This window comes from Chionomys nivalis, chromosome 23 (genome assembly GCF_950005125.1).
Source record: "Chionomys nivalis chromosome 23, mChiNiv1.1, whole genome shotgun sequence".
Taxonomy (NCBI): domain Eukaryota; kingdom Metazoa; phylum Chordata; class Mammalia; order Rodentia; family Cricetidae; genus Chionomys; species Chionomys nivalis.
Genome location: NC_080108.1, coordinates 36446558 through 36462841, shown reverse-complemented (window position 1 = coordinate 36462841; position 16284 = coordinate 36446558). Strand labels below are relative to the sequence as shown.

General features: G+C 40.9%; 1 protein-coding gene across 2 annotated transcripts in view; it reads right to left on the bottom strand.

Moving 5' to 3' along the window:
* Nucleotides 1-16284, bottom strand: part of Nell1 (neural EGFL like 1) — an 841294-nt gene that overhangs the window by 41052 nt on the left and 783958 nt on the right. The window contains exon 16 of one of the 2 annotated variants that reach the window (XM_057756047.1): nucleotides 5508-5648. The exons of the other annotated variant lie outside the window; for it this stretch is intronic. Coding sequence (XP_057612030.1) covers nucleotides 5508-5648 — 141 coding nt within the window. The remainder of the gene's footprint in view (nucleotides 1-5507; nucleotides 5649-16284) is intronic. 2 annotated transcript variants of the gene reach the window in all.

Genomic DNA, 16284 nt, shown 5'->3' with positions numbered 1-16284 from the left:
TTCTCTTAATTATGCTGCTAGACCACACACATTGTTAAAAAAGGAACCTGAGATCTTATAAGAAATGAGTTTGGAAATCTCAGGATTGGAGAGTAGGATTTGATTGGAACTTTGGCTGGTAGAAATGGGGTGCAGGATAATCAGAGGGAACGGAATAAGGACTAGAGCAGGCTGTCACAGCCATGCAAAACATGACAAATATGAAAAGAAAAATCAAGGTCCATAGAGCAGGACCGAGAACATGGTGGCAACAGTGATTGAAAGGGGGAGGGGAAGTGAACCTTGCAAAATATCTGATGCACTAATATTTCTGTAAGCCATCATTAAGGATATAGTGTTTTTCATAATTTCTTGGTGATGCTCACCACCATACATGAATGGAAAAGGAGACTCTAGGCTGGACCAACGGTTCTGCAATAAAGTGACTGCCCTACAAACAATGAGGACCTGAGTCCCGATCCCTAGTGCACATATAAAATCATGGCACAGTGATACATGTGCATAATCCTAATGCTGGGGGGGTGGGGTGAGGCAGAGATGGAAGGAACCCTGCAGCTCATTGGCCAACCAGATAGTCATGTTGCTCAAGGTTCAGTGAGAAACCCTGTTCAAATAGTAAGAAAAGTGATCACAGAAGACAGTCAACCATCAATGCCTGTCTTCTGCACACCTGCACATACCCATGTACAAATCTATACCTTCACAGCCACACACACACATGCACAATACACATCTCCACACTTGCACACATACACATCTCCATAACTGTACACATACATGCACAATAAACATCTCCACACTGCACACACACATGGACACATGCACATCTCCACACTGCACACATGCATGAACACATGCACATCTTCATACCTGCACACATACATGCACACATACACATCTCCACACCTGCGCACGAACATATCTCCACATTGTACACATGCACACACACATACATATTTCCTCACTGCATACATGTATGAAAACATGTACATCTCCACACCTGCATATAGGCATGCACACATACACATCTCCAAACTGCACACATTCATGGACACATGCACATCTTCATGCTTGCACACACACCACACACATGCACACATACATATCTCCACACCTACACACTTACACACACACATACACATTCTACATCTGTACACACATGTACATCTCCACACCTACACACACACATGCATATCTCCACACCTGCACACACATATGCATATCTCCACAACTGCACACACACATGCACATCTCCATATCTGAACACACACATGCACATCTCCACACCTGCACATACTCATCCACATCTCCACATATCTACATCTGCACACACTCATCCACGTCTCCACATAGCTACATCTGCACATACACATGCACACATACACATCTCCACACTTGCACACACACATGCACATCTCTACACCTGTACACACACATGCACATCTCCACACCTGCACATACTCATCCACATCTCCACATATCTACATCTGTACACACACATGCACACACACGTACATCTCCATACCTGCACACATGCATGCACAAAATGCATCTGCACACAGATATGCACACATACACATAAATATGTACACATACACACACAAACATGGAGCTGCTTACAACTTCCACATTAGAACTACAAATCACAGACTCCTATATTTCATGAAAACATAGTGTCACTGCAGGCCACTGGTACCTTTTGCTAACAGTAATACAGGTATCTGTGGGTCCTTGTCTTCTGGCATCCTGTACAAATGAACAACACACAGAATAATTGTCACCAACAACTCTCCTGTGTATGATGACTCTGCCTCTATAATGCCTGGCACCACTCAATTCTTAGGCCACATGATCTACTTTGGGAAAAGGCAAATCTTGAATATTTTTATAGATAGCAATACATCTTGTATGAATGCTATTCTTTATTGTGTCAACAGTGTAGGGTTTCTGATCAAGTGAATATAGCAGGTGTTATTATTGCCATCTGACAAAAAAAAAAAACAGCATAGAATAATGAGCCCATTCTTCTAAAAGCCTAAATCGCTGCATTTTTAGATTCTAAAGCTTGTGTTTCTGCCATTGTCTGGGAGGGAAAGCATAGCTGAGTCCATTTTGCAAAAACCATCTTTTTTATTTTAAAGGTTGTTTTAGGAATTGCCTATTCTTTTAAATGTAAGTATTAGTGGTTTGTGCTATTTAGGGCTTATTCAGGTGTGATAATTTTCACTGCCACTAAGTTCTGCTATTATGATTCTGAGCTTTCAGTTCATAAATCCCTCAAGAATAGACATCTCCACTTGTTCACAGTGAAATCCCCAGAAGGTGTGATGCAGGGTTGGTGTGGTGGGAGCTCCCAGTGAATTTCTTTTCTGAAATGTCTCACGTGGTTAGACAGAATCTAACATCTTTTGCCCTGCAGAACAATCTATAGACCTAGCTTATATCCCATGCTAAATAGAAAATGTAGCTGACCTCATGTATTTTGAACGCCTGTTCCTTTCACTCATTTGACACAGCTGTACTCAATACTGGATTTTTCTAGAGGTCACGGGTATAGTATTGAAAGACAGACAAGGTCTTGTCTCACAAGAACATGCATGTTTGACTCAAGAGTCTATTAGAAATATGCTTGCGCATGTGCTAAAGAGTATTTAAGATATAAATATATAGTATAGCGAAGTGCTTGAGGAAAATAAAAGACAGTGACTTGAATAATAGTCAAACTGGCTCTCCCTAAGGAAAACATTTGATATGAGACCTAATGAATGAGGCAGCAATGCCAAGTGCCAGAGAAGACAAGGAAGACAAACCGGGGATTAGGAGGCACTCACTGCCATGTTGCAGACTTGGAAAGAGCAAGCAGGTTAGCAGACCAAGAAAATGAAGCCAGAATGTAGGCGGGGACAATGCCACCTAAAAGCAAGACAACCATGAGAAGTTAGAAAGTTGCTTATAGAGAAGGCGGTACTGAAAATAAGAATGACTGGGAAGATGGCATACCACAATTTACACATTTGTTTGTCTAGAACAAATTCTTTTTTTTTTTTTTTTTTTTTTTTTTTTTTTTTTGTCTAGAACAAATTCTGAGTCAACCAAATTGCTGTCAGCTACCAAAGAAACACTGAGTGATGGCCAGAATTATGTTCTTTTGATTTTTTTTGTAAAAATGAGAGAAAGAAAAATAATTTAGATGAAGGATTAAAGTTTTGAATGACATAAATGAAAATAACCATCCTTTTGTCAAAAAGTCCACTTCAATCAGGAAGTTTCCTGTACAGAAGAGGAGTCAGTCTATGGATGAAGCAAGGGTGGGCATGAGCTCATACACATAAGTACACACACAAGCATTCTTATGCACACCTGTACACGTGCATACATGCCACTCAGCCTGGAAGACAGAGACAAACACTGGGACTATAAAATGTCAACCTGCTGTGATGATCATATCAAAACATATGCACACAGTGACTTTCCTGTCCATCCATGATGCTGACTCTCTTTTTTTTTTTTTTTATGCTGACTCTCTTGACCGAGGTTCAATTCAATCTGATATCAAATAAACTTTGTGACTGGGAGAGCAAGCAGCCACCCCATCTGTGTCAGAGTTTCTTTGGTAGCCACATACTCTGACTGCATTTCCTGATTTGTTGTACTCTGACTACACTAGTTCTCACTGGAAAAGCATCAGAACAAAGCATGTTTTGAAACTGGAAAGGCAGTATTAAAACAGTCCTGGGTAAAGAGTATAAAATCAGCAGAATAGAGGGCCAACCGTTCCTATGAACACATCAAAGAAGAAAACAGATGAACTTGCACATAAGCCATCACCTGCTTTTCCATCCACAGTGGAGGCACATCGCATGCAGAGCTGCGCAGCCCCAAGGCTGGTCCAGTCATTTATGATGCTTGAGCTATCTCCTGCCTTGCCATCCACAGTGGAGGTACACCACATGCAGAGGTGTGCAGCCCCACAACAGGTTCAGTCATTTATGATGCAGTTTTAACTGGGTTTCTAAAGCTCTTTATAACTAAAATCCATGCATTTCCTTTATTAATGACATTACATATAATTACCAAAAATTAAATTTGTATTTCAGTCCTCAAAGTTAGTATCATAGATATTAATATTGTCTCTGTCTCCGGGTCTCTGTTACAGCCATTTGGTCTACTGTTTACATAAGCTCTATATATTGAGCTATACAGATACAAAAATGCCAGCAATATGGAGAGGAAGTATGTGAAAACTTAAAGGAAACACTCTCTTTGAAGTTTTAAACCATCGCTTCAACAATAATAGGAACGCAGATGAGTGTTAACACAGTGCTGAAATGTCCTGACATTTAAGATAAACACTAATACATGGTGAATATTTAACAGATACTAATCCAGATAACTACTACAATGTTCATAAAAATTAGATTTAAGCATTATCTCCATTTTACAGATGTAGGTAGCTGAGGCACAGACTAGATAAGTGTTTGCCTAAAAGAACAGATACGGAAGTGGAAGACCTGGAACTGGGCAGCAGCCGTCCACCCCTAGGGGCTATGCCTGTCACTGCTGTCCCCCATTCATCCCCACAGCAAGAGGGTAGCGGAAAGTTACTGCTACATCGCACTGTGGCTCAGCTCATCTTAGCCTCTTGCTGACACTGGGGGAAAGGTTACAAAAGTGCTGATTAAATCACTGTAGAAACATCATGAACTCAGCAGACTACACAGGACCTGAATGAATGGGATTGGCTATGGACCTCAAGGAAACAGCTAAGTCCTCCTCAGCCGGGTTCTTTCAAGACGTTAGAGTCCTAAGCTCAAGAACTCTGCTATCTTCCTATACTGAACATGAGCAAAAGTACAGACGGGATGGTGATTAGTGGTGACATGGTAGGATGTGGTGGCTGTGGTCACAGCAATGACCACAAGGTTAACACAAAATACAGCAGGAGATGGTGACCGTGGCCACGGCAATAACCACAAGGTTAACACAAGGTACAGCAGGAGATGGTGACTATGGCAACAGCAATGACCACAAAGTTAACACACGATACAGCATATGTAGGCATCAGTTCAAAGCTTGTAATTTTAAACAGATGTTCCATCTCATCCTGAAAAGACACATGTATTATTATTCCTTTTACACATACTCACATAAGGATCAGAGAGCAGAGGGACTTTTAAAAGTTTGAAGTCAAGCTCCACTTTCTAATTCTGAATCTAGCACTATTTCCACCTGTCAGCTGCTCCTCAGACTGTCAAAAGCTTCAACTTATCACCACGGTTCTACAGAGAAAGAACTAAATACCTCAACACAAAGAGCCAGATTTTGTTCCTCTGACTGCTCTAAAACTCCCAACATCTCACTTTGTATAATCCTTGACCCAATCTCTAAATTGAAGGGGAAGAGAATTGGAAAGAGATGAATTTAACCAGTGAGTGATCTCATGGAGTTTCAAAGTAAGTCAACCCTTGCAAAGATCCCAATGCAGGGTGTTGCTGAGAGCTGCTTACCAATGCAGGACTCCCCGGACAGTGAGTAGGTCCCATCGTCATGGAAACCGCTTCTGCACTCACAGTGGTACCACCCTGGCAGGTTTACGCAGCGGGAGTGGTTGTGGCACTCAACGAATCCCTCTGCACATTCATCAATATCTGCCTCAGAGAAAAACACAAGCCCGCCGGGACATTAGTGTCTTTGTACAGCTAACCTTACGGTAACAGCCTCATGCATTCTCATGCCTGCATACTACAGCTGACGTATCATCTCAAATAAAAGTTGCAAGATGATTCAGATGCAAATTTCCCCCAGAATCCAAAACAATGAAACTTTCCCTCACCAGTAGCTTCTCACATAAAAGAGTAGTATGTATAAAACTGGGGATCCCAGAGCACATTTGAAACCGACAACACAGGCTACTAGATCAACATGGCTGTTCTCACAATCAGCATCCCTCAACTGGTCATTTGAGATATGGTTGTGTGTTCTTCAAAGATATTTAAGAAGAGGTGAGTGCAGAAAATCCCAGATTAAGAATGGTCTGACTGGTTGGGCAGAAGTGGCACATGGCTTTAATTCTAGCACTTGGGAGGCAGAGGCAGATGGATCTTTGTAACTTCATGTCTAGCCTGGTCTACAGAGCTAGTTCCAAGACAGCCAGGGCTACACAAAGAAATCCTGTCTCCAAAAACCAAAAGAGGGTCCAATTGACATTTTAAAATTTCCATATATACGCCAGGTGGCAGTGGCACACATCTTTAATCCCAGCACTTAGGAGACAAAGGCAGGCAGATCTCCATGAGTTCAAGGCCAGGCTGGTCTACAAGAGTTAGTTGTTCCAGGACAGATTCAAAAGCTAGAGAGAAACCTGTCAAAAAATCACACACACACACACACACACACACACACACACACACACACACACACACACACATATATAAAATATGTATTTGTGTATATGGGTGTACATGTGTACATGTATAGTTTTACACACACACACAAACTGTAGAATGAGGAAACTTAAAAATGAGTTAATTTAATCACCAAATAGATATCTTTAAACACTGAGAGATAAATATGGTATCAAAACAGGGTGATGTTCCAGCAGAGTCCAGAAGGATAGATGGCATTTTTATCAAGAATGTGCTTACTCCGTTGACAGAGAAAGGATGCACAGACACACAGACAGACAGAGACACACATACCATCCAAACCTCACACACTATTTTTCAAATTTATTTCATTGGTGAATGCTTTCTCTTGGGAAATGTTCAACATCTCATGGATCTGTTGCTCTGGGGAAAATAATCTAGGGACAACATGCTAATTTACTAGAATAGTTATTTCTAAAAATTCCCATTCTTCATATATTCTTGAGAAAGGGGAGTCTCTAGAGCTTTGCCTATTTTCTCTGTGATCTGATTCTTCACAATCAGCAAATACCTGACTCATGCACAGAATTTTAAGCCCAAGGATTTGCCCCTGAGCTAAACTAGGCAGACTCTGGTTGCTGGTTATCATGCCAGGGATGGTTCCTTCTTACAGAATTCCTCCAGATAATTATTTTTTGGGATGTAGCCACTATTAGCCAAAACTCTTCTCTTTGTTCTCCTGGAAATATTTGAATAATGGCATCTATGGACATGAATTTAATTAACACTGGAATATAAAACATAATGAATGAATGCACTCTGGGATTTCTTTCTACAAGGCCTGTTGAAGATATCAGCTCAGGGTCAGTCTGTTATTACTCCTTTGAAGCCAGAGTCATACACTGAGCTGAGAATGTAGCCTGAATATGACAGTGTCACTGCTTGACACCTCAGCCAAGAGTGAAAGCGCTTTAGACTGTGCAGAATGAGCTCTACCCTATCACCAATATTCCCCAGCATGCATTCCTTTGGCACAGTGTTTTCAATATGTTCCTGCATGCCAGGCCCCAGAACTTCTCTGGCATCTTCACATACTGCAATTAGATTGCGTGTACATTTATATAAATCTCCTGAAATGAGCTCTCAACACTTAATGCTGACTGTCACTTCCCAAACTTATAAGTGGAAGCTATGAGGCAGACTACAATTCTCAGAAAAATCAAGTGAGACGAGACGAGGTCTCAGTTCACACAGGGGAAAGGCTCGCCTCAGCTTACAGAGTCAGCTCAGTGCTTGCTGAATACAAGGCCGTGGGAAATACAAAATGTAACCGGAAGATTGATTTTTCAGAAATGACTTCCTCATGTTAGGCTGAAAGACAAGTCTTTACATGGAGTAGCAAGAAATTCTGCCTTTGACATTTTCAAATCTCTCCACAAAGTGGCCCTGATTTCTATACACCTTCACATTTCGGCTGCTCACACCCATAAGCAGCAGTTCCTGTGCCATCCTTTGGCTATGCGGAAAGCAGGGATGGAAAGATAAAATATCTTAGAGACCAAAACAACCGTTCATATTGCTTTGCCCATGAAAACCCTGTTTAAATTTCCTACCCTTTTATTTTCAGGTTTAGAAGATAAATAAGCTGACCTTAAAAATAAACCCTACATGAGAACACACACTTTTAATCCCAGCACTCAGGAGGCAAATTCAGGCAAATCTCTGTGTGTTTGAGGCCAGTCTGTCTCCATAGTAAGTTTCAGGCCAGCAAGGCAACATGGTAAGACTCTGTTTTGATAATGATGGTGATGATGGTGGTGGTGATGATGATGATGACTGATGAGAAAGACGATGATGGTGATGATGATCATGACTGATGAGGAGAATGATGTTGATAAGGAAGACGATGATGGTGATGATGATCATGACTGATGAGGAGAATGATGTTGATAAGGAAGACGATGATGGTGATGATGATCATGACTGATGAGGAGAATGATGTTGATAAGGAAGACGATGATGGTGATGATGATCATGACTGATGAGGAGAATGATGTTGATAAAGAGGAGGAGGATGGTGATGATGATCATGACTGATGAGGAGAATGATGTTGATAAGGAGGAGGAGGATGGTGATGATGATGGCTGATGAGGATGATGGTGATGATGATGATGACATCACTTCCACTCTAAATTCAATGGGAAATTTCTAGAGACAGGATAAATGACAGACAAACACTTTTTTGAGTTCTAAGATAAAATGATGAGATAAGGTAAGGGTTTAAGGCAGTAGAGGAGTCACATTATCTGTGGACACAAGTGACCTAGTAGGCACTGATACAGTCTAAAGTTGGTCTCCTGAGAAAGGGGTCTCAACTAAGAGATTACTGAGATAGTAGTGAGCTGTGGGTATGTTGGTAGGCATCTGTGTTGATTATCAAATAATTTAAGAAGGTATAGCCTACTGTAGGCAGTACCAAAACTAAGCAGGTGGTCCTCAACTGTATAAGAAAGCTGGGTAAGCAAGAGCCAAATCTATGAGTCTATGAGACTATGAGTGTGCCAACAAGTAGCTTTCTTCTGTAGCTTTTGCTTCAAACCCCTGCCTGATTTTCCTCAGTGGTGGACTGTAACCTGAAAGTATAATCAACATAAACCCTGTTCCTCTCCAAGCTGCTTTTGGTTAGAGTACTTTATAGCAACAACAGAAAGTAAACCAGACAAGCATGCACTCTTACAGCTAGAGAGAATGCTAGTGACAGGTCTGACACTTCCCCCAGGGACCCTGGAGCAGCTCTGACATCCTCTGGAAATGAGAAAGACATTGAAGACTCCCTTTCCCTGGAGTTCACTCCTCATGGCAGATTCTGGGAGTCTGCCAAGAATAACCACAGATCACACACCAGGTGATATCGCTGCATATTTATGACCCCAGTGAAGAATAAATTGCAGCTAGAAATCCATTCTATTTATACCCTTGTTGCATGTGGAGAGCACACATGTGTGCCATGCTCATAACAGTTGTTATACCTTCTATTCAGTTACCACAGTGTTCAATGCAGCCACCACAGGTCCAGAAAACACACAGAGGGTTTTCAGCCACTCCAGGTCTTTACACATTATAAGGGCTAGTTCCCCTGAAGACCAGCCAGGACTGCCTCTGCCTGCTGATGTGTTTCTCACAGTCAGCACTGCTGCTGGCAAAAAAATAAGATAGATGCTGTGGAACGGGGTCCCCAAGAGTTTACTGTGGGATCCAACTTTCTTGATGGAGGAATTCTGATGAATCATAGTGGGTATGACTGGTTGTCAGCATGTCAGTCACCCTAAAAAAAAATGCTTTTCTTTCCACTAGCAAGATCCAGGATTCTGTCTAAATCTCAGTTTAATCTAGCATAGATCTAAAAAGGTGAAAAGGGGGTTTAAAAAAACAACAGATACTGGAAGATATTTGAGGCTAGAATTTATGGTACTTATAACCATGTCAGCTACACAAACTAACATTACATCCAGGGTGTTTTGCTGAACCATGGTAAAAAATCAACATCAGTAACAACACCATCATCATATCAACAACCACGAGAAAGGGTGGTTGATTCAAACACAATGCATTCATTCAATTCTCTGAGGTAAAAATCTGTAAACATTATTTCAGTATTATCGTGACTGTGCAGATGAATGCAGCCTGATAGCTAAAATCTAGAAGCTGACAATGGAGGAAGAGAGGCTATATCCAGGTGTTCTTCAACCCTAACCTAGTGCCACCTCCTCTAGTTCCTCCCTTCCCCAGGGGCTCAAGGTCTCTATGATATACTTTTATTACATCCTGCTCAATACACATTTCCGCTTGCATCTGTCATTCAAATAACAATTTCCGAAAAATAATGGGGGGCGGATTTCATTTAGACTCATATCCATTCTTAGCAAGTGAATGATAAGTCTCAATGAAGGTATGTGGGAACAAATGGATGAAACATATAAATTAGTACCACGAATGAGAAGAATGATTGGAAGGCGTCACAGTACAGATTGGGAATACAACAATTGTTGCTGTTTGTGAACTACCAGACAGGAGGCCAATTCATCACACTAAATTCAATGGGGTTGTTTTAATGTTTATGTAGTATTTAATTCTGACAGATACCATGTAGTTTCTGATTAATACTTTGCTCCCATTTCTAATCTTTAGAGATTTAAAGGGGAAAATATAGAAAACAAAAGGAGCTCTGCATGCCCTCAGTGAACATTCCTTCTGTATTAAGGCTTTTATTGACGCTGAGAAGCAGATGATTATCTGAGGATTTTCATATGTTCTGTATGATATTAGATATTGCTCAGGATGTGTGCTGGGGCGCATTTTCTATTGGAAGCCCTCTGCAAATACTAGGTTCTTGTGAAGTCTCACTCTTTTGACTTGGCTATTCTCTTCCTTAAGGTCTCTCTATTGGAATTCTTGGGTGAAAATGTGCATTAGTCAATAATGTTTTCTCAGAGTTTTTTTTTTTTTTTTGCTTTTTCTTCTTCCTAGTCTTCTCCTCCTTCTGGTTCTCTTCCTCCTTCTCCTGGAGACTGAACCCAGGACCTGGGGAACACTATGCAAGCACTCTATTATTGAATATATTTTTGATCCTTAATATCCTTTCTTGAAAAGCAAGTTTGTATTTTATACTAATTGTGTGAAGCTCATAGTATAGTTGTGGCTCAGTTTGCTAAGAAGCAGTTCTCAACCTGTGGGTCGCAACACTGTTGGGCGCCACATATATGATATCCTTCATATCAGATATTTACATTGCGATTAATAACACTGTCAAAATTATTTATGAAGTAGCAACAAAATAATTGAGAGAGCTGGCCCTGCATTCGGGATAGAGGACCCTCACCTCTCACCATAGGTGAGGATGAACATACCCTGAGGACATGCCTCTAGGGGAACTGATTTTGCTACCATATTCAAGAAGGGGGCCCCCCGTGGTTTGATCTGACCTGCCTGGCTAACATGTAGGCCCACAACTGGGCCTTGGGTTGACTCACCCTAGCATCTGCCCCATCTATGTCCTGCTGGAGCTCATGAAGGGACTGGTATTGCAGAACATACCTGCAAGATCTCCAAGACACAGGATACCCCAGAAGTGTTCTGGTGGGGATACAATGAGGATAATGTACCAAAAACCAGAGGCCTCGAACTAGATCAATGACTCCATTGCAATGAACAGTTGCCAGTCACGCTTCTGAGACAAAGGGTATACCATATGACACAGCGAAGCCTCCAATGCCATCAGGAGGAGCTGTATTCAAGGATCACAGCCTTAGGTTACAACCCTAGAACCACTGTGCTAGGGCATCACAGCTACTCCAAACAGGTTGTAGTTTTTCAATGAGTCATTGAAAAGCTTGTTATCTTTCATTCAATATGAGGTTACTGGGTGTCTACTAGGTGCTAAGCATAATTCTATTTCTTCTTAGGAAGACAGAGTTTCTGTCTTGGAGGGATAAAACCTGGCCAAAAAAAAAAAAAAAAAAAAAAAACCCTTCAATATTAAAAACACAGCTGTGGCTCAGACTGCAGGCTTTAGAGACACATGACTTAACAATTCTTGCTTACCAACACAGGAATGTATTACTTAGATCCTCTAAGACCTTGTTTTCCGATTTGTAGGATAAAAATAATAAAGTAAAACTTCACAATGCTGCTGAACACAAACCTCAAGATATATGTTTCTACTCAATATTATTATTAAGATTTTTGGATGATATCACTGCCAAAATGGAGAAGACAGAATAAATGGGTTCTCCAAATTAAAAGAAATAACCCTAGACCAAGAACTCTGGACAACAAAGGAATGCTGAAAGTGGGAAGAAGACTCTTCCCTGAAGAAGAACACACTAGTTCATCACCAAATACCAAGTATTCAGCCCTGAAAACAAATACAGTCACAGACTGAGTGGATCCCATTATATATTTGTCTATACACACACATTGATATAACAACAAAGAAAAGAAGAGCATGAATCTGAGAGACAGCAAGGGAGGGGCGTTGGGGGAGAAAAATAGAAGAGGAAATAGAATGGTAATTATATTATAAACTCAAAAAAAAGATATGAAAGTATCAACCTAGAGTCAGAAAACTAGTTGGGAATAAGAAGTATTTTCTGGATCTTAAAGATATTTGTTTGTATCTTGAGACAACAAAATTAATAAAATATTGACTCCATATTCAATAGACCCTAAAACTTGCATCTCTTCACCAATATTAGATAAATTTAAGAAAATAAAGTTGGCAACATCAAATTGCTGCAAGCATGGCAAACTAAAACCTGATGATTATCTAGTGTTCCCTAGATGCTAATATTATACTGAACACAGAGTGCGGAGACCCCCTCAGCAGAAACAGAATTTCCGGCTACTTTCTGACAAACCCAGGGTTTGTCATGAGTACTTCATTTGCAAGTAGGTTAATCGCTGTGACTGAAATGAGGAATGTCACTTTCGCACATGGCATATGCATGCCTCGTGAATCCTCAGCCTTGTGTTGGCCTGCTCATTGGAGGCCAGTGTCTAGGGAAACCTTAGCAGTCACATGCTGAAGAAAGCAGAACCTTTTTTCTCTGGCTTCCTGCATTGTTACATGGAACAGCTTATTCCCATAGACTTCAAACTGTGATGTGCTATTTTAAAGATTAGGAAGCCTGCTGTAGTTGGACTTACCTTTCATCACAGTTAGGGAGACAGAGGCAGGCAGATCTCTGAGTCTAATACCAGAATGGTCTATATAGCATTTTCCAGGACATTCAGGACTACACAGAAAGACCTTGTCTCTAAATAAAACAAAGCACACTGGTGTGATACTGATCCAATACACAGGGTGGGTGTACACCCCAGTTACAGCCAGCCTTTCCCAACTGTTTAAGACAGTCTTTGCTATATTAAATGGTAGACTTTTCAAAATAGAACTCATACAGATTCACTTACTCCCCCAAGGAAAGCAAGAAAAACTCTCAGCATGTATTATGCAGGCAGTTCCAGGAGATGTTTGGTGCTGAGAGGATATTTCCTGGCTGTACAACTCTGAACAAGATATTTATCTTTTCCCGACTTTTCATTTCCTTGGCTTTACTCTACCCAGCTAAGCAGGCACTCATTAGAGGGTCATAATCACTGTTCTTTAACTCACAGCCCCATGCAGCTCCAGAGAAACTACTGTCCATACCAAGGCTGTCCAGTGTCTAGGTCTCGATTAGTTATGGAAAATAGAAGTGTTCTGTGATATTGCACTGAAAGCCTCTTTGGAAGCTTAACTTCTGACAAGGTAGGTAATCTGCGTTCTGCACCAGCGTCAGCATGTCTGACTCACCGCCTCAGTGACCACTGAAGGTGCACCAACCTCTTTGATCCCCCAGTTGCTTCAATAAGCAAATTGATAATAAAACTACAAAGCATGTCTTATTATTTTTTTATTCTCCTCACATATCCTGACCACAGATTCCCCTCTCTCCCCTCTCTTCCCTGTCCCAATCTGTCTCCTTACTACCCCTCTCTTCCAAGATATACCCCACCTAACATCTCCCCTCAGAAAAGAGCAGGCCTCCCAGGGACATAAACCAACCATAGCATAATATGCTATAATAATACCAGGCACAAACCATCAAAGCTGGACAAGTTGACCCAGTAGAAGGAAAAGGAACCACAGGCAGGCAAAAAAGTCAGAGACACTCCCCACTTCCACTGTTAGGAGTCCCACAAGATCATGAAGCTACTCAGCCATAACATACATAAGGAGGATCTAGCTCAGACCTTTACAGGTTCCCTGTTCTCTGCAAGCGCCCTTGAGTGATGATCAGTTGATTCTCAGGCCATGTTCTTGTGGTGTCCCTATCCTCTTGTTCCTCTGATCCTTTACCCCCTTCTTCTACAGGATTCCCCGAGTTCTGCCTAATGTTTGGCTGCAGGAATCTGTATCGATTGATTGTATCAATTGCTGGATGCAGGTCTTTCTTGTCTCTTTGATGACGATTCTACTAGGCTCCAATCCCAGAATACTCTGCAGGGAGGCCAAAGTGCAAATCAAAGCATTTTGTGGTTGGATTGGTGTCCTGATCCTTCTGCTTAAAGCCTTGCCTAGTTACAGATGAAGCACAGGGAAGGCTCTGTGCTTCCCATTCATAAGAGTCTTTGCTAGGGTTATTCCTGTAGATTCCAGGGAGTTTCCACTGAACTGGCTTTCCACCTCATCCCCCAAATGACCTCCAGTTCCAGTTTTTCTTCCAATATCCCCCCCCCATGATTTGATCCCTCCTGTTCTCAACTCCAATCACCCCAGTCCATATTCAAATTCTATTGTATTTCCTCTTCCCTGGGAGATCCTTGTGCCCCACCCCCACCCCACTTAATCCCTCCTTGTTCCTTTAACCTCCCTGGGTCTGGGGACTGTATCATGATTATCTTTTACTTTACAGATAATATCTACTTATAAGTGAAGAGACACCATGTTTTTCTCTCAATTATCTCACTCAGGATGATTTTTTTCAAGTTCCATCCATTTGCCTGCAAATTCCATGTCTCTCTTTTCAACAGCTGAGTAATACTCCATTGTGTGTATGTACATTTTTTAACCACTCTCCAATAGATGAACCTCTAGATTGTTTTCCAGTTTCTGTATATATAGAGTAAAGATGCTATGAACATAACTGAGCAAGTATCCTGTTGATAGGATGGCGCATCCTTTGGGTACATGTCTAGGAGTGCTATAGCTGAGTCTTGAGGTCGATCCATTCCAAGTTTTCTGAGAAACCACCATATTGATTTCCAAAGTGGCTGTATAAGTTTGCATTCCCACCAACAGCCTTGTTCCATGTCCTCTCCAGCATGATCTTAGTCATTCTCACTGGTATAAGACCGAATCTCAAAGTTATTTTGATTTGAATTTCCCTGATAGCTAAGGATGTGGAACATTTCTTTAACTGTTTCTCAGTCATTTTGGTTTCCTCTGTTGAGAATCATCTGTTAGATGTGTACCCCATTTTAAAAATTAGATTATTTAGTTTGCTGGTGTCTAGTTACTTGAATTATTTATATATTTTGGATATTAGCACTTTGTTGGATGTGGAATAGGTAAAACTCTTTTCCTGTTCTGAGGACTGCCTTTTTGTCCTGTTGACAGTGTCCTTTGTCTTACAGAAGCTTTTCAGTTTCATGAGGCCCCATTCATTCTTGTTATCTTGGTGCCTGTGATATTGCTGTCCTGTTCAAGAAGTTGTCTCTTGTACCAATGTGTTAAAGGATGCTTCCCACCTTCTTTTCTATCAGGTTCAGTGTATCTGGTTTTATATTCAGGCCCTGATCCATTTGGACTTGAGTTTTGTGCAGGGTGATAGATATGGGTCTATTTGCCTTCTTCTACATATCAATATCCAGCTGAACCAGCACCATTTGTTAAAGATGCTTTCTTTTTTCCATTGTTTGTTTCTGGGTTCTTTACCAAAATCAGGTGCCCATAGATGTGTGGATTTACATCTAGTTCAGAGATTCAATTCCATTTATCAATGTGTCTATTTTTAATGCTAATTCCATGCAGTTTTTATTACTACAGCTCTGCAGTATAGGTTGAAATCAGGGAAGGTGATACCTCTGAAAGTTCTTTATGGTATAGGATTGTATTTGACTCTCAAACAAATCCCAAATAAAGGCAAAGAGTCTTAGAAATGTTTCAAAATGTTAATTTTTTTGTATGTTTTAAGTAGCAAGATCTTTTGATCCATTAAACTAAAATCTGAGAAGAGAAATCATGTTCATGGCAAGGGTAATATGGTTTTCTGCCTTTTGTCAGTCCCTTTCCTAATTGACTTTAAGCAAGAGAGTCAGTCTAACTTTATCTCCAAGGCCTTCTTTTGGTCTGTTTATTCTTTAAATAAACTTACCAAG